General features: G+C 37.1%; 1 protein-coding gene across 3 annotated transcripts in view; it reads left to right on the forward strand.

Annotated features, from left to right (window-relative positions):
* The window catches only part of LRIG3 (leucine rich repeats and immunoglobulin like domains 3), a 44,442-nt gene that overhangs the window by 16,853 nt on the left and 4,765 nt on the right, over positions 1–22,824 (forward strand). For all 3 annotated transcript variants that reach the window (XM_027682257.1, XM_027682258.1, XM_027682259.1), the window contains exons 4-18: positions 4,728–4,862; positions 5,494–5,637; positions 7,838–7,981; positions 8,298–8,441; positions 8,857–9,000; positions 10,297–10,377; positions 11,044–11,115; positions 11,472–11,543; positions 14,088–14,251; positions 16,955–17,275; positions 17,824–18,105; positions 18,560–19,012; positions 19,215–19,373; positions 20,447–20,590; positions 20,677–20,952. In XM_027682257.1, coding sequence (XP_027538058.1) covers positions 4,728–4,862; positions 5,494–5,637; positions 7,838–7,981; positions 8,298–8,441; positions 8,857–9,000; positions 10,297–10,377; positions 11,044–11,115; positions 11,472–11,543; positions 14,088–14,251; positions 16,955–17,275; positions 17,824–18,105; positions 18,560–19,012; positions 19,215–19,373; positions 20,447–20,590; positions 20,677–20,952 — 2,735 coding nt within the window. The remainder of the gene's footprint in view (positions 1–4,727; positions 4,863–5,493; positions 5,638–7,837; positions 7,982–8,297; positions 8,442–8,856; positions 9,001–10,296; positions 10,378–11,043; positions 11,116–11,471; positions 11,544–14,087; positions 14,252–16,954; positions 17,276–17,823; positions 18,106–18,559; positions 19,013–19,214; positions 19,374–20,446; positions 20,591–20,676; positions 20,953–22,824) is intronic.

Raw genomic sequence — 22,824 nt, forward strand, 5'->3', positions numbered from 1 at the left:
TAGAACTGGAACTGAGCCAGAATTCTGGCTCCATTTCTGATGGCTTTATCTTGGAGAAAAACAGTATCACTTGAAATATTTCTATGTTTAACAGTTGCAAAGATTAAAAAAGCCCTAGATTTTCTTAATTCAGTGTGGTTAAGTATCTTAATGGTGAGATAAGCATGTAGTCTCATTAGGTATTTGAGATAACCTCAGTTGGTTAAACTTGGTGCTAGTAACAGTGAGGTCATTGGTTCAATCCCCTGTATGGGTCATTCACTTAAGAGCTGGACTCAAAGATCCTTGTGAGTCCCTTCCAACTCAGAATAACCTGTGATATCAGGGGCTTTTTGATAAGAATAGTATTCAGCTTAAAACCATAATTTCAGTATTTAAATGATGTAATTATTAATTACAATCTAGCTAATTTTAGCAGTCAAATGAGTAGAAATTGAAGAAAAAAAATCCTTTTTGCTCTTTATTCTTGTAGTAGTTACTGAGACTCTTCTGGTATGTGCTCCTTAAAGTTGTCCAGTCTTAGGCTAAAAGCCACAAAGCATGTATATTCCAACACTTTCAATTACAGTCTTGATCTTTCACCTTTAGTACCTTTTTTTTTTAATCTTTTTGCTTAAATTTGCTTCTGCTCGGTGTGTTGACATCGTTGTTTCTTACAGGAGTGAGGAGTTTGGGAGGGCAGGAGTGGGAGTACAGGAAACAATAGATGATATGCCAGGAGGCAGGTGATGTCAGTGGGTGAGTGGAGGGAAGAATAGATGAAACAACCACAAAAATTTAAAGGGAGACTGTGAGCTGTAGTGGCACGTAATGGAGACCACTGGGAACATTCTTGGATGTGGACAGTCAGGTCTGCTTTGCTTGTGGTCTGATAAGGCTGCCTCCAAAGTAGTTCTATTCTGGAAGCCATGCAGACGCAAAATGGTCAAACTAAACATCTGTTGAACCCCAGTGTCTTGGATTCAGCACTGCTCAGAAAGATATATCTAACCCTAGCAGAGTGCTTTTTTTCTCTTTACCTAGCCTCTTAGTCTCCAGCAAGAGACTCTACTGTGATTTCATTTGTTTGAGATTCAGATTCAATATATCTTGCCTCTCAAAGCTTAGTTGAGGGACAGGAGGTGTTGTATTAGTCCAGAATCACATAGATGTTAAAATACTTGTTTTACATCTTATGGTTTTGAGAACAGGCTGCACAAACACAGTTCTCCAAAATTGTCTAGTTTCTAGACAACTTGTTTATTCCAGATTGCTCCACCTTGAGGCTCCTACACATTTTCCCTGTCAGGATAAAACTAAGAGGTTTTCAAAGCACAGCACATCAGGATCTATCTGGAAGAAAGAGTTATGCTGAGGTGGAAGTGCAAGAGTGTTATTTTTATTCTGAGATTTCAAATAAAAACAAAAGATAGGATGTGAGGTTCTAATCTGTTCATGAGTTGCGTTTTCCATGTTACAGGATCAGAGTTATGAAGCTTACACAGTATTTCTCTGAGGTAGAAAACATTACATACTGATAACCTTTATCAAGAGATACTCAGTCATACTATCTCAGATCTTAAAAAACCTGGGGTTTTTTTTCAACACTTAAGAACTTTTATGTCTAAAACGTGCTAACTAGATCCTCAACAAAATGGTTACAGAAGTTTCTGTCCTGCTTTGTATTTCCCCAGAGGCAAGGAAAGTACAGTCAATATGTCAGATATGATGTAGCTGTTGTTTATATAGAATGAATCTTGAGATCATGATTGATAGGGCTCTTTTAGATGTTTTGGCCTAGTGGTGTGGTAAAGTTATGAATATTGAGAGGCAAAGCTAAGGTTTCTCATACCTGTAATGAAAAACTGATATTCTGTCTAAGGCTGGTATTCGCACAGGCTTAGGTAAAAGTAATTAAATCAGGCTGTATGCACTCATGGGTCATTGGCTTGTGGGGTATTTTTGCTCCAAGTCAGGGTATAGGCACTCAAATAGCAAAAGGCATGTTCAAATTCATGCAGATATTTTTGGTGGGTTTATCTGCATTGCTTGGTGCTCCTGCTGCTTTAGCTGTAACAGGAGAAGTTGAAAGGAAGCTGCAGCATGTTGCTGTTCCTTGCACATGAAGAAATAGTTATCAAATTGCTGCAGGTCTGCTTCTGGGAGAATTTGATGTGCTGCTTCTCTTGTTGCAGAGGATCTCTGTTTCTCTGATTTCCCCTCAACGTCTGTGAAATGAAGCCAATGGGCTGTGTGCAGCTCCTTTTGTCTGAGCACAGCAATAACAGCATTTCTCTGGGAAGGTTTTGTTTTGGGGTTTCTTCCCCCCAGCCTCCTCTCAGTGAACAAACTGTTATGTCATTGTGCTGACATACTATTTCTTTCTATCTTGATGATTAGATAGGCTTGTGTTTTCAAACATCTTCTTCTTGACTAATTGTAATGGTGATTTGGCAGTTATGAGGAAGATGATATGTTGTTTTTATTCTATTTGCTTAAGTGATGATTATGAAGAAAAATCAAAATAGAGTTGAAGTTTTCCATTTTAACTAAAGTTGGACCTTAAAGTAGAACTACTTGGATGTCTTCAGTGCTGAATAACCTCCTTCCAGGTGTGAATTATCACACTTAAATTTTTTTGAAGAGAAGCTGGACGAGGCTGTTGGAGCAATAGGGAGTGAACCATTGAGCTATTTTGGAATTGAGTAACTTCTACAAATATGAGTAAGCAGGAAGGTGCAGTGAGGGCTGGTTTGTTTTTTGACTAGGACTTTGATGTGTAGTGCAGTTTCAGTGAACAAAGGAAGTTGCTTTTCTTTCCACAATGTGGCCTTACCATCTCCGATAAAGAAAAATGTTCCCTGAAACAAAGGGCTGTTTTTTGTGTAACGTGGTCTGTGTCAGGTAATTTGTAAGTGCTAATCTGAAGGTTGTGTATGAGTTTCATTCAGTTCCATTAGGTCCAACTAAACTTTGTAATACAGGAGCTATTATCCTGCCAGTTGTGAGGAATTTCTGTTTTATGGAGCAGTGCTGACACAAAGATAGTACTGTGCAAGCCGTCTTATAACTGAACACTTTCACACTGCAATTTAGGAGGCGTGCAGTTCAGGAAATTGCTGGCTTCTGCTGGAGCACACTTTTACTGCAAGGAAAATTTTATTCGTCACTCAAGTAATTGGCAGTTTTAATACCTTGATAGTAATTACCTTATAAACAAACTAATGCATAAAGGCAAGGCTCTGTGACCTGTTATCTAACTCACAGTCTTATTTAGCCAGTGGAACTGACACATGGTGGTGGTGTTTGTTGTTTTTTATTAAAGTAATTTGTTTCCATTTGTTATAAATACTTTCAGCTAAGAGTTAAAAAAATGCAGTGTACCTCTGCAGACAGCCTGAGGAATGAAACATGATACAAGCTCAGCACTGAAGGGGCTGCAAGATCACTTACCCATTCCTACATGTGGTCAGAGGGCCCATTAATCTAACTTCTGGTTCAGTTTCTGAGTTAAGAAGTTTTTGTCTTGAGCAGTAGTCCCACCACACCCTTTGAATACGTGAGGGTTGTCCATGCTATCCTAATGTGTGGCTTACTATTTGATCCAGAGCAAGTATTTCCAATAAAGGCAAACATCTCCCAGCATCAACATTCTTGTTGATAGCTTTACTGAAAGTGCTTTTGCCTACAATCTCTAGGAGTTGGGGAAGCTCCGAAATTTTGATAGTTCATCGTACAAGGTACAGGATATACCACAGCTAGAACTGACTTGAACTTCCCAATGTAACAAGGGTCATTTCAGGTAATGTTTGTTTAATTGGTCACAGTCTGCCTTCACCTATGTACTGTTAGACCCCCAAAATAACCCTGTTAATGTCGCTGATATGCGTGTATGATTCTGTACATGCAGCTGAGATGGAAAAACTGGTAGATTGCCGGGTATGAACAGGAAGTATGATCGCTGGAAAAAGTACATGCCAGTGGAAGGGAAAGAAGGGGTGTTCCTTATAGCAGACTAGGATATCCATGTCTTTAAACAGTTGCAGACTTCTTGTTGTTGAATTGGATGTGATGCTTAGCGGAAGTTTGACCAGACATGAAGTCCATAACCCCTGTAATGAGCTCTAATCAGCAGAAATTTTGTTCTTTGCCAACTCACTAGAAAAATATATAGGATGAAATACTAGGTCTAATTACACAATTATAGAATGTTTTTCAGAAGGGGTGCACTATCCATCTTTTCTATTCTAGCTCTGCTTTTTTTCTGGAAATTCAGTCTTGACTTTCATGCCAAGGGAGTTTTCAAGAAACCCGAAGCACTATGTCTAGCTCCTATGATATTAATTTGCTTAAAATAGAAAACTCTAATTTCATTTCATTACAGTACTGTGATGTACTGTTCTATGCAAATACCAGGTATTTCTACTGTTCAGAAACAGATGATTATAGGGTTTTGCATCTTGTTTTAAAAGCAGTAAATTGCAGTAATTGGATTATATTGCAGTTTTTTTGTTGTTTACTGGGATTATATTTTAAGAAATATTAATGAACACTTAGAGTATTCCAATTTGTGATTTTAGATGGCTAAAAATTAGTGTTATGTATAGAGAACATAGTTTATTAGTTTTCTGTAACGAGAAATTATTTTCAAATAGGGGAATTAAGAACTAACTCTTGTCAGGGTTGTGTAGTTAACATGTGTTTACTCTGGAAATGACAGTCTTTTGTCTACTGCCCTTAAATTTCAGGACCAGTAACAAGATTGCCAATGTTTTGTCTGAACATCTGAAGCCATTTCAAAGTCTAGAAACTTTGGACTTGAGCAACAACAACATATCAGAACTAAAAATGTCATCATTTCCATCATTACAGCTCAAGTATCTGTAAGTGAAACTTAATATTATTTTATTTTTCTTTCAGGTTACTTTCAAAAAACTTTTTTGAAAACTTAGATTGGCAGCTGTTTGTTAAGGTACTCAAGTCTTTTAATTAGACAGACATTAAATATTGCTATTTTCACCTGTTCAGCTTAATATCAGCCGCTAACTTGAATATATGAGTTGTTACAATAAGATGTTTTTGTTCATAAAAAAAGCAAAGGCCATTATCCTGAGATGAAACAAATAGATGTATCTTGAGAGAAATAATTATGTAACAAAATGAATTTAAGTTCCCCATGGATAGGCTAGTTTGAAATTACATGGAGTTTGATAGACTTTGTGTGAATCTCTCTTAGTAATATTGCAATGCCGGAGCTATACTGAATGAGAATAAAGTAATGGTACTGCATCATATTATCTTCCTCTATTATCACACTCCTGCAGGCTAGAGCAGGAGTGGTGGTGAAATAGTATTTGACTATAGAATAAGCTGAGAAGCTCTAATTAATATGATAGACAAAATTCCATTTATAAATGAGTAAGCACCGCAAGAGCTTTGTGTCTTACTACTTGGTATTAAGAATTTAATAAATAACTGTAATAATTAAATAACTTCTAGGCATTGTTTCAACAGGTATCTTAACAATAATCGAATAACCTCCATGGAGCCTGGTACCTTTGATAACTTGTCTACCACACTTCAAGTATTGAAACTGAACAGGAACAAAATTTCAGCAATCCCTCAAAAGATGTTTAAACTCTCCCATCTGCAGCACCTGTAAGTGCAAACTACAATTTACTAATTGTTTTCAGGTTTTCCAAAGCACTGGCAGTGCTTGAACTTTAGCCTTTAATTTAACCAGAGGCAGAGTGAGACAGATACAAAAACCATATTACTACAACCCTTTGTAACTGCAGCATTGTAGTGAAAAAAACTAGTCTTATATGTTGGTGAGATGTGAATAGTCTTTGTGTTTAAAATTGTTTGCCTATTAAAAGAAAAAAAACCAAAAGGCTAGAGAAGGGGTAATAGCAATATTCCTGTAAAAAAGCATGGGGAAAATAGTAAGTGAAGTAAACTTTTATAGTTCACTGCAGCAGTCATTTACTTTTGTGCTTTCATGGTGAAATGAAGGAAATTTACTTGCTTTCGGAAGGTATGACTATATAAGCAATATGCTTGAGTAAATAGACCTTCAGCTTCATTGATACAATGCTGTCTATAAATGTTTTATCAAATAAATAATGAAGTTATTTAATATACTTTTACTTAATATACATTTACTTAATATGAAAGAGACTGGGCAATTTTTTTTTAAATAAAAAACTTACAAAGTGTCCAGGAAATGGGCAAGAGGATGGGCTACACTTTGCAAATACTGGATAATTAATTCCCATATCAGATAGTCAAGAGTTAAAAATTACAAATTCTCTTAGGTTAAACTTGAAAGTGAAAGGTCATAAGAACACTGAAGTGTTAGGATGCTTGACACATCTGGAAACAATGTCTCATCTGTATACAAGTGCAGGAAGAGTTTGGCCCAAGCTTCAGTAGAAGAGTATGAGAACAGTCCTGCAAAGCTCAGGCTTTATTATGATCTTGGTAGACTTTCTGATCTTCAGATTCAACTGAAATTTTGAATGTTGGTGATATTCTTGCCTAAAAATGTTCTACTCCTTCATAATTGGTATGCTGACTTAGTTATGTTAGGCAGCTATCTGCAATGAAGGCTAAAAACTTGTGTTATCACCCAAAAGAAGTATTCAGAGAGGAGCGTGAAAGAACTGAAGCCTGTTCTTACTCAATGTTCTTCACTGCTTATTCATATTTAAACACAGGAAGAGGAGTAGAGTTCTCTATCAGGTCGCTCTTACCAGGTGGATTTTGTATCAAGCTTCCATAGAGGAGAGCTGAAATTTTACAGGGCTGAGACTCTGGAAAATAATGGTGGCATAACTATGGGGAGAGAATTTTTTAGGCCTGGGAAAGTAAGTTTTGGAAGGAGAGGATTATTCTTTATTTGGTAGATCTAAGACTTTTTTGAAGGAGCAGATGATCACTTGTTGTCATGAAGGCCTTTTCTTAGTAATGTCTCTAATCTTGTCTCTTTATATTATGTTACTTTATAGTAGTTGTAACTAATAAATAAACTATTAATTTAGCAAATTATGGCTGTTTTACAATTTCCTGTTACAAAAACAGTTAACATTGTTCTTTGTGCCTGTGTGAGGCTAGACTTCCCTTTTCACATAAGTGAGAAAGCTGCTTGGAGTTGGTGCAGAGTTTGGAGTTAAGAAGAACCAGCAGGAAAATAGAAAATATTGAGTACTACTGTCACTGCAGCTTGCCCTCCAGCTAGTTAAGCCCTATAATTCCCTCACAGGATACACATTGCTCTCAGTTTTTGACCTGCAAAGGCTGTGTGTAGTGGCAGAAGGGTGAGTGCCAAGACCGTTTGAGAAAGAGGGAAGGTGTTTTTGTGTAACTAGTTGAGGAGAAGGAGGAAGAAATGTATGATGAGTGCTTGGCTCCGGATTAAGAAAGAGAGGGGTCACCCGTGACATTAATTTTTGCCTAGTTATCACAACTAAATTGTTAAGTTTTTCTTTCTGACCAATTATTGGTTGCAATTACAAGCTAACCTTAACAGCTCTACTGCGGGATAAACACCAGGAACTTGCTTTCACTTTTGAATTTGTGAACAGGCTTAACCATGACACTCTAGGTCTACAGGGATTCTTGAAGTCTGAAAATCAAGGAACTACCAAGTACTTGTCCTCAGTATCAAAAAGGCAGAACAGTATTAGCATGGTTAAACATAATGGATTACAATAAAATTTTTGATTTTTATTACTTCTTGTCTGTGTTTTATGTACAAGAAAAGCATTTAAATATGTTTTTTTTCCAGAGAGGGAAGAAAGGTTCTTGGCTTGCAGGTAAAATTACTGTGCTGTAACTGTAAATTTTATTGATGCAGGGAGCTGAATCGCAACAAAATTAAAAAAATAGATGGGCTTACTTTCCAAGGACTTCCAGCTTTGAAATCATTACAGCTGCAGAGAAATGGAGTTACGAGGCTCATGGATGGTGCTTTCTGGGGATTGACCAACATGGAAGTCTTGTAAGTATCAAACTTCTGCTGGGAGGTTCTGCTGATAACATATTAAGTAGAATTACACAAAATTAATAGAATTTCCTGGTAAAATTTAGAGATGTCTTTGAATTAAATTGTTCTGGTGTGGTTTGAGAAACAGCAAGCAGTTAATAGTCAATGTGTAGGGGAGCACATTCTGAATGCATGTATACAATTCTAGATGTAAATAGAGGCTGCAGCTATCTAGCTAGTGTCATGAAGTCAGATGTGGTCCTTTGACAAAGCATGCCCGCTGCTGAGTTTCTGAACCTTATGTCTTTTGTCTGCTTGTGTGTGTTTGTAGGCAGCTGGACCATAACAACTTAACAGAGGTAACCAAAGGCTGGCTTTATGGCTTGCTGATGCTGCAGCAACTCCATCTCAGTCAAAATGCCATCAGCAGGATCAGTCCTGATGCCTGGGAATTTTGCCAAAAACTCAGTGAGCTGTGAGTAGCTTTATTCTATTCCGGTTTTGAAAGCCAGGTACATGTCAAAGCATGAGCTTCTTACTACTGATCTGTGAATTTTTCATAACAAAGTTTCCAAGGTGACAGCAACTTTTCTGTATGAGAGAGTTATGTTTTGTTGAAAGAAGTTGTAGTCAACTGTGACTGCGTTATTTCACTATGGGGTTGTGCGAAAGCTGTAACAGTCACTTTGAAATTAAAGAAATTCATTCTGCAGTAATTTGTGAATTGTTTGAAACAATGCACAAGCGGTGTGGTCAAAAGTGGTGTAGTAGTTTTGTGATAACTGTAAGGGGAAAAGATGTGCTCCCCCAGAAATTCACCTGGGTTGATCTGAGTTAAATAAGCACTGCAGATGAACATTAAAATGCTTTTTTTCCCCTTAAATTTGCAGAGATTTGACATTCAATCAATTAGCAAGGTTAGATGATTCAAGCTTCATTGGTTTAAGCGTGCTGGTTGGACTGTACATTGGAAACAACAAAGTAAATTACATTGCTGATTGTGCCTTCAGGGGACTTTCCAGTCTACAGATTTTGTAAGTTGACAAACACAATTTGTAAGGTTAAAAACCTTAAGAAAAACCCTCAGCAATTATAGTTAGTTCTTTTCCTTGTGAAATATACAAGAACCTTTTGTTACCTTCCCCTTATCAGCGTATGTTTTTCTTACATCAGGATTTATTTTCAGAATAGTTGGGAAAGGGAGGAGTTCGTCTTTTGTTAAGGCTGTGCACAATGGATTGTGGTAATTATTATATGAATTTTCAGTAGCATTATTATGAGAAAGACCTGTTTCCATTTGAAGGCAGTGAGCAGCGCTGCTACGCACAGCTTTAGGGATCTGGATCATAGTTGTGTCTTAAATAAATCAACATTTTCCCTCATAGTACAAATAAGAAGACAAAACTCAAAAATGTGTATTACTATGGATGCTGATGCTTGTCTTGGCTGGACAATTGCTCTAAGCATTTGAGCATGTTTTGAAATAGCATTTCTTAAAGGAAGGGGAAGAACAAAGTAACTAATCTAAATATATCCTACTTCATTAAAATTGTCCCATTGTGTACAATTGACCCATCTGTTGGCCAGATGAGCAAAATGTTTGCCTTTCCCTCTAGGTTTTTAAAAACCCCTACTTTACTTCCAAGGGTTTGCTCACATACTAATACTTTGGGGGTCTAGCACAGATGCATTTCAAAGGGACGTATGCTATGTTTTTTTAAGAATACAGGGAGTTGTAGATCATAAAGAGAGGAAGTCAGAGAATTTTGAGTTGTCTAGGAATTGATAGGCTTTTCCTCCCAGATTTTTCTTTCCCCTCTAGTCCTACCCTGTTGATTTTTTGCTGACACACCACTCTGTACACAAATCTCTAATCTCTTTATCCTCCATAGATAACTGAATGTTGTGGATGTTTTGGGATGTAGAAATGATTCTCTGGATGAATATCATGAACTTAAAAAGACATGAATGTGTTTTGGGGATGATCCCTTCCCTTCCTGTGATGCTCCTTCTCTTATAATAGTCCTGTATCTGAATAGCCTTGGAGGGGGATGTGGATTTGTTTGCTAATGATTCTGAAAACTTTTGAGTTTGTGATCTTTTTAACTATCAGTCGGAAAAGTACTAAGAATCAGTCTCTCAGTAAAAATTGAAATAGTCAGGAAAAGTTTCTATTAAAAAAAAAACAAAAAACTACTAAACAAAAAAACAGCCTACCAGAAAGCTATCTTAGAATTATTTTTTTTTAATAAAATGTGCTGTCAGAGAATTATATACCTTGTTCTTTTTAATAGCTTTTGTGGTTTGATTTCCCCATCCCTCTTAAACAGGGATCTGAAAAACAATGAAATATCCTGGACTATTGAAGATATGAATGGTGCTTTCTCTGGCCTAGATAAACTTAGGAAGCTGTGAGTATTGCTACGATATTTGTATAGCGTCTTTCCTTAAAAAAATTAGCTTAGCTTGTGTGTGTTTCAGGGGACAAGCCCAACAGTTAATGATGTTATATTTTCCATAGCTGAGTTGATTTTTTTTCTCCTGTACCATTTTGTTCTGTATAAGATGTTCCTTTTCTATAAAAGAAATTTCAGATTTTTCAAGTCAAACTAATCTGAAATATTTTAATTATTATTACTACTTCTGGAAATATTTATCAAAGAATGAGGCTTTCCCATAATACAAAATAATAAATGTATCCTATGACAAAGGCATAGTGACAGAGATAGTCTTTGATAAAGTAATGCAGCATCCCATGGAAGTGGCTTCATTTCATTGAGATTTTCAAATGCAGATCTATGAAATAAAAAGATGTTTATATGTATATATTTAGAATAATCCATGGCACTTAACTGTACACCTTAAATGTCTTCTAAAATTATGGTAAAATCTAGATATTTATTCAAGGTGAATAAATTAATATCTTTTAGATTTGAGAGATTTTGCTGCATTGGAGATGGCTTAATAGTGAATATTAGTCACGATTTGGAAACAAATGCCAAAACCACAATTATTCAGCTCAAAAATAATCTTGATTTAATTTCATCTTCTTTGCATTATGTGCTTAAATTTTTCAGGATGCTCCAAGGAAACAGGATTAGATCCATTACAAAGAAAGCATTTTCTGGTTTGGATGCACTTGAACACTTGTAAGTAGTAGAAATTGACATTTAACCCAAAATTGGAAAAAAATAATTTTGATACTAATTGAAATAAAAGTGGTACTAACAAGCTTTACTTGTGACTTTGGATGAAATACATGGTTGCTACTGTGATCTTTAGAAGGTTCTTCAGTTTTGGAGTTATGCTAAGTATTTTGGAATTAATGCAAAAAGTGTTATATATTAAGCATGCTATAAAACTCCTTAATTGTGTCTCGTTCACTTTTGAGCTTGAGGATCCCTTGTATATCAATAAAATAGCAATCTATTCCTTGAGTCTTAAATATATTCAGTTTAATAAATTACTGCTTTCCTCTAATGTTATTTTTCTTTTGTTTTCCTAGAGATCTAAGTAACAATGCAATTATGTCAGTTCAAGGAAATGCATTTTCACAAATGAAGAAACTCAAAGAATTGTAAGTTTCTATCAAAAGGCATCACCTCTATTAAATGTATATATATATGTATAAATACATAAATAAAAGCCTTGTAAGATGTCACCTAGTGCAGTGATAAAGTTGTGCCGTAATCTCTCTAAAGTCACATAAAAAGTTTGTCAGTGTTTTGGGTCCTTTTGTTTTTTATAAGATGGGTTTATTTAAGTGTGGGATAGGAGGCATTCGTTTTCTGCTACATTTGGTGTCTACAAAGTCCTTATTTTAAATTGACTGATCTCTGATGGGTTTTAAATAAGGAAGACTGATGTAATGTGCTATAAGATCAGCAGTGCTATCACTGAGCTAAAGCTTACTGGACCAGTGAAATACAGGGCTGCAATTCTTTTGTAAAGACCTGGTTGTCAGTGCTTGTAATTGGGTCCTTCTGTCCTATAGTAGCAAAGGGACAGATCTTCAGAGAAGTCGTGAAGCAATCACTGGGAAAAATGTATTCTAGTGAGGATTTTCTTTTTGTCCTCTTACCATTTTTTTCTATTGATCGATGCGGAACAACATTGTCACTGCTCCCTGTGTTTTAAGTGCAGCTAATTCTTCTTCTTGCATATATATCTTGTGTCTCTTCTATTATTATCAGCCTTCTCTAGTCAAACCTTTTGCCCTGAACTGCTCTGTAGATAATCTGTCAACAAACTAAAGAATAACAAAAAGATGCTGCTCTCATGAGTAGAAACTGCTGGAAACTCATCTGGAGCTTTTCATTTGTGTTCTCCAGACTCCTATCAAGTATCATTGGGAGCTGGCTCTCTGTTCATCTTACAGAATTACTCCATGTTGAGTGCCATAGAGAAAGTAGCAAGGAACCTTGCATATTTCATAGGCTCAGAGAACAGCCCAGATTGAAAGATACCTAAAAGGGTCATCAGGTCCTACCTTTCCTTGCAAAGGTCAGCTAGATGAGGTTATCTAGAACCATGTCCAATTGTGTCTTGAAAGCCTCCAGTGCTGGACACTCCACCGTCACATGATTGTTCACACTGTAAAATATTTTTTTCTTGTATCTAGACAATATTTGGTTCATTTGAAGTTCAGTTGAATGTTACCCATATGGTGCTGTAGCTGCTCTAGAAAACAGAAGCCATGGTTCTACCTGTAGCCAGGGGTTTTCTGCCTTTCCTCTTCCTTCAGTTGGACGTGATTGTATTGCTTGATTAGTTTGCTGAACTCGCTCAGCCAGCTTCAAGACAGTTGCTAGTTTGGCACAAGAGAACTGGGAGCACAGTGCTGACAGTTAAGAATTGATACAGATGATTTGAAGAGTGATCAAATGTGATGGAAACACAGGCTAACACTGCTCCAGGAGGTGTAAGATGCTGTAAGATACTAGACTCTAAACAACTTCAATGAAATAACTATTTAAGAGTTGTTGGTGTTGTTTTTCCTGTACTTTTCTTGAAACATCGGGTAGGCACATATTATGTCTGAGGAAGATACAGACAGATGGTAGAGAGTAGTTTCCCACAAGTAAGATTATTTAGTATAACTTCATATCTAGTAATTTTATTTTGAGACCCTAGAGATTAAATATGAAAATAATATGACAGGTACCTAACTACTTCATCAGGATAGCAAAAAATTTGTGTTTTGTCTGCTCATAAAAATAACAAGAATGATTCTAAAACTTAAGTGAAAGATGACCTGTTTCATCTCAATGTGAACTGGTAAGCTGGCATCCGTAGGTTTTTATGTAGTGCTAGTGTGAGAAAAGAGCACAGAGACACTCTTCCTTTTCTTCAAGAAGAAAAAAATCAAGAATTACTATGTCTTCATTTATCTTTAAAGCTGTATATCTCCCTGGATCCATAAATTATTCTTGCTTTTCTTTGAAGAACAGGTGAGATTTGAAGAGAGGTATTTTACTACTGAATGTGTTTTTTTAATATTTTTTTTAAGGGTGATTTTGAGTTTTCAGCCAAAAACGAGAACTCTTCCTGCTTGAACTCCTGATTCTAGATGCTTACCAGAATATTTCTTTGCTTTTTTTATTTTTTCACTCTGAGTGTAGATATTCCTGTAGGTTAGGTAAGTTGATAACAAGTTCTGCACAATTTATTTCAACAAGTTACTATCTGTCTCCCCACTCCCCTTTTTAAATATTTTCACCAAGATAAATTCTGACTGAAGGGGAAATGAGAGAATGAAGCTGTCTCAGATGTTGACTTCCAGAGTGCCTGCCTTCTGGACTGTTCTCCTGCGTGCCCATTCCATGTGTCCTACTGCTGACTGTACTTTTGTACCTGATACAGCACAAATATGCCTATTTGCCTGTACTCATATTTGTAGCAGAAGCTGGGAGTTCAGGATAACCTGTCTGTTTTGTAGAATGTAGGAGTCATGACAATATTGTCACTTACACCTGAGCTGAACAATATTGCTGTCTTTTCTCTTGTGATACATGTGTTTAGCCTCAAAATTTAATTTGTTACTAATATGTGCTCATACAGATGTGTAATACCAACAGAAAAAACAAACAAACTGGCTTTGAGTGTAACTGCTTTCTCTCAGGCACTTCAACACATCAAGTCTCTTGTGTGACTGCCAGTTAAAATGGCTACCACAGTGGATGTCAGAGAACAGCTTCCAGAGCTTTGTAAATGCCAGTTGTGCCCATCCTCAGCTGCTAAAAGGGAGAAGTATTTTCGCTGTCAGCCTAGATGGGTTTGTCTGTGGTAAGTATAACCTCTATTTCTCATTCCATAGAAAAATTTTGCTGTATGCTTAGTTTTTGCTGTAGTTTCTTTGATATGTTTTGATTTCTGTAATAAAATGGAGAGGATTTGATATTTATTAACATTTTTTTCTGTTCCCAAACTGTGATGTAGATGCTCAAAACTTGTAGCTTTGTACAAGTTGGGGAGTGACGGTCTTTTGACTTTTATTTTATGTACAGCTTGCTTACGTAGTACGTAGCATAATGTACAAGTGAAAGCTCAATAGTTTGTGGTGGTAAATGTGTACGCCTCCATTTACACTGTTGATATTTTGTATTTCAGTTTACCAGATAGTAAATGCTAGTAAAATATTTTTACTTGAGAATTTGAGGTGATAGTATCTGCCTTAAAAATGAAAGTTTTCTATGTGTGTTTAGTAGCATTCATTATTCACCTGTATGTTGTGTTCTCTATTTAAAGCAAAGTGAAGCTAAGCATTCAGAGTAAAGATGTGTGCTTTGATACTGTGATGCATAAAGTGGGAACTGCAAAAATATCAGGAAATTAAAAGCTAACTGGATTTCATGTATTTTTGTTGAATACATTTTTTTTTTTTTACTAAAAAGGATTCAAACTTTGTATTCTTCGTAGACAAAACAGTAACTATCTTCTCAATAATTTTCCTCTCATAACAAATATAACTGCTTAATTTTTACTGTTGCTGCTCATATCCTTTTTGCAGTGGGAAAGCAGGTACAGAGTATAAAATAGTATAAAAAATGTTGTTTTCTCTCTTTCTATTAGCAGTCAAATATGTAATAAATAATGAGTAGGTGCTGGCTACTGCTGAAAAGGAGAAGTTGACAGTGCAGAAAATTACAGATTACTTGGTGATTAAAGGAGTATATATGAAGTATACATCCTTATTTATGAGAAACTCATTCTGTCAAAAAATTAAATTGGGAATTTAAATATATAACTTTTATTTGTTAAACCAGGGGCTTTAATGAATTGTGACCTTTCTTTTAGCTGCTGAATGCCATTTTTAATTAACTCATTTCAAACCCTTTAAGATGTATTAGCAAAAAGGATTGTACTAATAGTTGTTATATTTAATACTTAACGTAATTGTCATGCAGAAGTTACTAAAATCTCTTAATACAATCAAATAAGTGATTCATTTAAATCTTTAAAGTGTGTTATCACTAGATGTTTGGGTGTACACACCTCGCCTTATGAGTTTACAATGACTGCTTTTGCTTTTATAGAATTTTTAAGAGAAGTGTATTGACTCTTGTGTGAAATTAAAATGTGGATGTAAATGCGTGTCTCTGTGATACATTCATCCAAATACGCATTCAAATAGTTCTTTTCTGACAAAACACAGTACCTGTATTATCCTGGTGCGTTCTTCTGTATTCTATACTGTATGCTTATTTGAGTGACCTTTTTATCCCCCCCTTCCTGTCAAATAATTAAGATTGAAATATATTCTCCTATCCTCTCACAAGGCTAATTTAAGTATTTACAGTGCTTTACTTTAGTTATCCCTGTACAAAGTCAATGAAAGTATCAACTTAATTTTCAAATGGTATAGTTTGTCATGGAGGACTTAAGGCATGGGTATGAGGCATGAAAAACAAATGGCCTTGAAGATTCTTAAGGTCCTTGCTTAGAGCCCCAGATTCACGTTGCCCTGTCACTGGAGCACAGCTTCAGACCTGCGTGTCTTTTGCAGGCAGCTCAAGGCTAGGCTATCTGCACATCTTATTTTCTTTTGTAACACACAGCGTGAAAGTTCTTTTAGGAAATAACACTTTGACCTTGATATGTGATTCCCAAACAAATGAGATGTAAGGAGACAAAGGGGCTAGATAAAAATGGACTCTTGTGCAGGGAGGAGTATTTGGGGCACAGACCTTTTCATGCAGTTCGTGTGAAGTTTTTCAGGAGATTGGAGACATCTTGAAAATTGGGAATATGCTTATGCTTTTGCTTTTGGGAGACCAGGCTTTTAATTGCCCACTCCTTTTGTTCATGCAGTGTACATACAATTGAATAAATAATTCAGAAGGCAATTATTTCTATAAACTCACAGCATGTCACTTTGAAGGTAACTTTTCAATGGTAAAGAGACCTCCAGAAATTAATGTCTTGAAGTTCTTGTGTGCTGTCCTGCTTAAGGGATCTTCGTCCTCTTTGGACCAAACAGCCACAGATCACTGAAACACTGACTTTTGTACTTGATTTTTTGTTTATGGTTTTGGGTAAAACCCTTGACTATAACTTACAGTTTCTGATGGCAGAAGAACTGTGCTTTCAAATAAAGAAAAACCCACAGCAGCCTCAGGTGTTGTAAATATGAAGGGTAGGCTTCTTGACTGATGTTCAGAATAGTTCCTGCGGATGTCAGGGGGTAGTTCTTCCATCTTTAGTGCTGCTGTTAAACAAACTATACACATAGTCTGATTTTAAATGTGCTTTTTTTTCAATGAGAGATGACTTGGCACAATAAACTCATAAAATATGGCATCTTTAATGTGCTAAGGCTAGTGAAATTTAAAACTAAAGCATTGTGTATCCATTTTATAAGCAGTTATCTGACTCCTCTCTCAAACCTATAAAACAAGGCTTACAAACTCTTTCTGAAAAGAGTCCTCAGGCCTCACCTTTATTTTTTTTTTCTCTTGCCCTATGTTACTTTTTCTCCCTTCTGTGCAGATGATTTTCCTAAACCACAGATCACCGTACAGCCAGAAACCCAGTCAGCCATCAAAGGCTCCAATTTGAGTTTTGTGTGTTCGGCAGCCAGCAGCAGTGATTCCCCAATGACTTTTGCATGGAAGAAAGACAATGAATTATTGCAAGATGCTGAAATGGAGAATTATGCGCACCTCCGGGCACAGGGCGGTGAAGTGATGGAGTACACTACCATCCTTCGCCTGCGCAATGTTGAGTTCAGTAATGAAGGGAAATACCAGTGTGTTATTTCAAATCACTTTGGTTCATCTTACTCTGTCAAAGCCAAACTTACAGTAAACAGTAAGTATGTTACTTTTTGCTTGTGGCCTTAAAAGTAGAATGATTTTAATCAAGATATGTAAACATAGTTTTTCCATTCTCATCATCTGCATCTTTTAAGAGATCCGTTAAAATGCTGAGATTATTTCTTAAAATACATCTACTTCCAAGATCAGACCATTCAGCTTTACGTCTGGTCCCATTGTGTTAAAGCATAGTATAGGAAAAAACAAGTAATAAGATTCATAGTAAATCTTATAGATAGATTTTGTCTATCTTACAAGATGGAAAAAACATTATTCCTGTCTTCACAGGAGGTGAGTGTATGCTTTGTTTCAAGGTGCTGTGGAAAGGTCATGTAGGAGGCTGTTCACAGAAATGAGATTTGGATCGAGGGGGTCTCACATGCTTCACAGTTCCCTCCGTTTCTCTCTGCTGGATACTGATAAATTTAGGTTGTGTGCTTCTCTGGCATTTTTAGGCCAGCAAAGGGTGTTAAGAAAATATTGTGCAAAAAAAGAAAAAGTATGTTTCATGTATTTATTTTTGTATCACTAACTTTTCATTAGTGCTGCCTTCATTTACAAAGATCCCCATGGACTTAACCATTCGAGCTGGAGCAATGGCACGTTTGGAATGTGCTGCAATTGGGCATCCTGTCCCACAGATTGCTTGGCAGAAAGATGGTGGAACAGATTTTCCTGCAGCGCGCAAGAGGCGCATGCATGTCATGCCTGAAGATGATGTATTCTTTATTGTTGATGTAAAGATTGAGGACACAGGTGTTTATAGCTGTACAGCTCAAAACGCTGCTGGAAGCATTTCAGCTAACGCAACATTAACAGTACTAGGTAAGATATTTATTGGCAATCCTTAATGGCATAATCACTATTGTGATGCAAAATAATAAAAGTTAGTTATGTTTCTCAGCATGTTCGCAGCTCACATGCCGGGGGAGTGGGGCAAAGGGGCTTCTATTTACATTCAGAGACAGTAGATTTTGTTTAACTTTTGATTTCGTTACATTTTGTTAACAATTTTTATTCTAGTTCTCTGCAGCCTTAAGCGTGTATGATTTGGCCTTTTTGCCTTCTGAGGTAATCAAGCATTTAGGTCTGATCAATTGACAAGTAAATTGTGGGCTCTAAAGTCAGAGTCCTTGAGTTTTTTCTGAGAATCAGAGTAAGCTTCATTAGGCCTTACTGATGCATTTAATTTAGCTTTTCCTCTTGAGCTCTGAAGGAAAGGGACATGTTCTCATTTTTGCAGGTCATTTAGGATATAAGGCTTGTGCTTTCTTTTCAGAAACACCATCATTTTTGCGGCCTTTGATGGATCGAACTGTAACAAAAGGGGAAACTGCAGTCTTGCAGTGTATTGCTGGTGGTAGTCCTCCACCCCGACTGAACTGGACTAAGGATGACAGCCCTCTCGTGGTAACAGAAAGACACTTCTTTGCTGCAGGCAATCAGTTACTAATTATTGTGGATACAGATGTAGAAGATGCTGGAAAATACACGTGTGAAATGTCTAATACACTTGGGACAGAACGCGGCAACATCCGTCTTAATGTAATTCCTATTCCCACCTGTGATTCTCCTCAAAATATTGCCCCATCACTTGATGATGATGGATGGGCCACAGTTGGCATTGTGATCATAGCTGTGGTTTGCTGTGTGGTGGGCACTTCCTTGGTGTGGGTAATCATCATCTACCACACAAGAAGGAGGAATGAAGATTGCAGCATCACCAATACAGGTGTGTAAACTGAAAGTTTGCCTTGGAAAGGAAAAAAAATGTTTATGGTTGCTTTGCAAAGACTTTATTGTAGGAACATTTGAGTGCTTTGACTCAGAAGAGTGAATTACTTGTTACTTCAGTGCTTTGCTGACAAATTTATAAGTGCTTCTACAAACTGAAGTATGCTGATGGCTTTTGTATGTGTTTTGCATCCCCACAGATGAAACAAATTTGCCTGCTGACATTCCCAGTTACCTGTCATCCCAGGGGACACTAGCTGAAAGGCAGGATGGATATGGCTCATCTGAAAATGGCAGTCATCATCAGTTCCTGACATCTTCTGTAGGAGGGTATTTCTTGCAGCAGAGAGACAGTAATGGTAGGTATAAAATGCTAAGCAGATTTTCTATGTTGCTTGAGTAGCTGTAGTTTTGCTATTGTCTTTCTGACTAGTAGAAATAACACTAAAGAAGCATCTTTACTGGAGTTTGAGGATGTGAAATTTATTGCTTAGTATTGCTTCAACAAGATAATAACAGGAATTTGGATCTGTTCATCCAAATAATGTTATGGCTTTTATTAAATTATGAAGTTTTTCTCTAATTCAAGGGTAAATTTAAACTGATGATCACATTTCCAAAAGAAGAGTGTCCAAAACAACAGCATGTCTTCAGCTCTTACAGCTTGAAAAGGATCCTTTAATGGAATGTGGGCATATGTGGTAATACCAGTGTAACTTCAGTTTAACTCTTTAAACTTTCCAGTTAGAAAAGTCATTAGGGTCAGAGTCAGTAAGAGATTTAAAGTGACTGCAAGTTACCTTATGCTGCAGTACTTGATATTTATACATCTGGCGCCTGAAAATCCAGTGTAACATAACCTGCATTAGGGAGGAAAAGGCACTTTGCTGGGAAGAGGTAGGGATTGAGATACAATCAGGAGTTGGAACAGGTGGCAATGAAGTGATGGTGAGATAGTGCTACAATTGTAGAGTAGTGAGAGGAGCAGCCTCTTTGTGGATCAAGAACCACAGACCATGTCCACAGCTTTCATGAACATTTGAACTGAAAATCTCTATAGCTGTTCAAGCAGCCAGTGACTCCTTCAGATTCTTCCACCTGGGACTTTTGTGTCTGGGCTCCAAAAGGTATCTGTGAGACAGAGCATGAACCTGGCTTCCAGTGCTTTAGGAGAAGTCCCTGACTCTGATCCCTGTGATGGGTTTTCTTTTGTTATTTAGGGGTTGTATCATGAAGCAAAGTGTGACACATTCTCTGTTAAGCTAATTAATTGAACACTTGCTAGAATTAGAATTCTCATCAAAAGGTTAGGTTGAACCTAATCAAGCTCTAATACACTATGAAATGTAGTTGAACACATGGGGTTCTTAAGAAACTGTAAACCAAAGATTCAGAAAATATTTTATAGTGACATGTCAATTTTATTTTTAAGGCATTTGCCATCTAGATAACAGCAGTGAAACAGACTTGGAGGGTGTTGCAGATCCATTCCTATGCCACTATCTGGGGACTTCAGGGACTTTGTATTTAAAAGGAAACACATATAGTTCTGATGCATTTGAAGCATACAATGCAAGTAAGTTGGCAGGGGGGAAGTTTTAGTCCTAATTCAATCTTGTGTTATGATGAATCTATATAAAAACAATTTTTCATTTTCTTTAGGTTGCAGTCCTGACCAAAGAACAGCATGCTTGGATCCTTATGAGTCTGGATATTTAAGGAAAAAGGAATGCTATCAATACTTGCCTCCACTGGATGATCCCTTTGACCAGTGTGTTGGCATTATCAGGACGCAGGCTACAAGTAGCAGATGGATTAATTCTGTTTATACTCAAAATGAAGGAACTGGACTAAAAAGTAGAAGTCTGAACTTGGACACATTTGATTTAAACAGAAGTTTGGAACCCTCATCTATTATGAGTAACAGCACTTTCATAGGTATGTTCTAGCTGTTGTTTTTTATTCGAGTTTGCTGTCTTGCTTCCTCCTTACAACACTAAGCTAAACTGATTTCTCAGTTTTTTCTTTCCCAAATGTTTTAAGCTGAGGAACAGATGAGTGATTATAGTAAAACTGCGTGATGAGAATATTTAGGTTATTGGGATGTCTTAATAGCTCACACTTACATGAAAGTCTCATCAGTGATGTGATTCTTATCCTCTGTCTTAATATAGATGGCAAATTTCCATAAATGTTAGGATACATAACAGGCAAAAGGTATGCAAGATCCCAGGAGGGCTCAGAGCAGGTGGGGAGACTTGAACGTGTATGAGTATGTATCATGTAACACGGGGAGCCAGAACTATTTACCCTTCAGAGTAAGGCACTATGTAAAAATGCTCTCTCTACCCCTGCTTTGTCCTTTTATGGTTTGTATGGCAAAAAGAGTTCCCAAAGTTTAGTTCAGGGTTTACAATTTTAATCCAGATTGCAGGAAGAGATGAGGGGAAGGAGAAAAGCTTTACCTTTGAAGCTTCTTAAGTTTTGGATATCAGTTGGGCTGGTTGGTTTAAAATGCATATAAAACTCTCTCACATACTGCTCTCATCCTTGTGATATCTTTGCACCAAGCACAGCCCTGGTACCGTGGATTGTTTCCCGGCTGGTGTGTCAGCATTGGCTGATCAAGGCCTGGGTCTGATGGCTCTGCAGGGGGACCTGGGGGAATGTGCATCACTGGGCTCTTTGTTCTCAGGGGGTGGGGAGGGAGGCACAACCTCTGAAGTTTTCCCCCTTCAAAAGCCAGATGTTTGAACTATAAAATGTTTCAGATGCCAGGACATCTGGCAGAGGCCCTGTGACTACACATGGCCAGCCCCCTGGCTTCCTGCCGCTATTACTGTGGTGGGACTGTGCAGATAGGGCTCCTGCAGAAAGTAGTTCAGCTGTACATTGGTATACCCTGGAGTTAATGCCATATCAAGGGCACATAGTCCTCTTTTTGCCCTAAAAATCTATACAGAGCTACTCTTTTTGTCAGTTCTCTTAGCCTACTACCCCGCTTAAGTTGCATCATCACTGCCTTGGGTGCTTTTTAATCATTAGCGCTCTTGCCTCAAAGAACCTATGGCTAGATCTTGGAGGTGGTGGCTGTGGAAGAAGTTGTGATAGATTTCTTGTCCTTAGTTGTGAATCCACTTTTTCAGCATTGTCTTCAAATTCAACTCCCCTTTTGCCTGTACAATCACAATGAAGAAGACAACTGGAATTAACTTTACTGTCAATGCATGAATCAGGAAGTTCATAGCTTGGATTTTGGTTTTCAAGATAGGACTCATTTGTAGATTTGCTGTTGTGAGGAACATCCTTTCATATTGTATTAGGTTAAAATTGCTCTACAAATCATCGATGCAAATGTGGATCTTGTCCAATTCCATTTTTAGTAACTTCTCAGATGACAGTTTTACTTGAAACCCTTGCTTCTAGCCACTAAGCAAAAGCAGAAGTGTGGTGGTTTGGGTTCAAAATTTGTTAAAGATTGTAGTGTTAAGTTATTAATAAAAACTCAAGTTCTTAAAAATCAGCCTGTGGCATGTTTTCCTCTAAAAATGAGTCCTTTGAGCATCTCTTACAGACACTGATTTGCGATAGCTATATCAATGAAAAAAGAGAAGACCCTTCTTGCAGTGGTGTTGATGCTAATTATTTTCTGACTAGTAAATCCAGATAATTATTTATAAAGACTGAACTGAAATTGTGAATTCTCTTTGGGTTATGACTGTTCTCTTTGCCCACAAATGGCTAGATGATTATGAGTGGAGCGTGTGGCTAGCTGGACCTTTATTATTAATGAGACATGCTAGTCAGAAA

Source organism: Neopelma chrysocephalum, unplaced genomic scaffold (genome assembly GCF_003984885.1).
Source record: "Neopelma chrysocephalum unplaced genomic scaffold, ASM398488v2 Primary Assembly neopelma1_62, whole genome shotgun sequence".
In the NCBI taxonomy this organism is placed as follows: domain Eukaryota; kingdom Metazoa; phylum Chordata; class Aves; order Passeriformes; family Pipridae; genus Neopelma; species Neopelma chrysocephalum.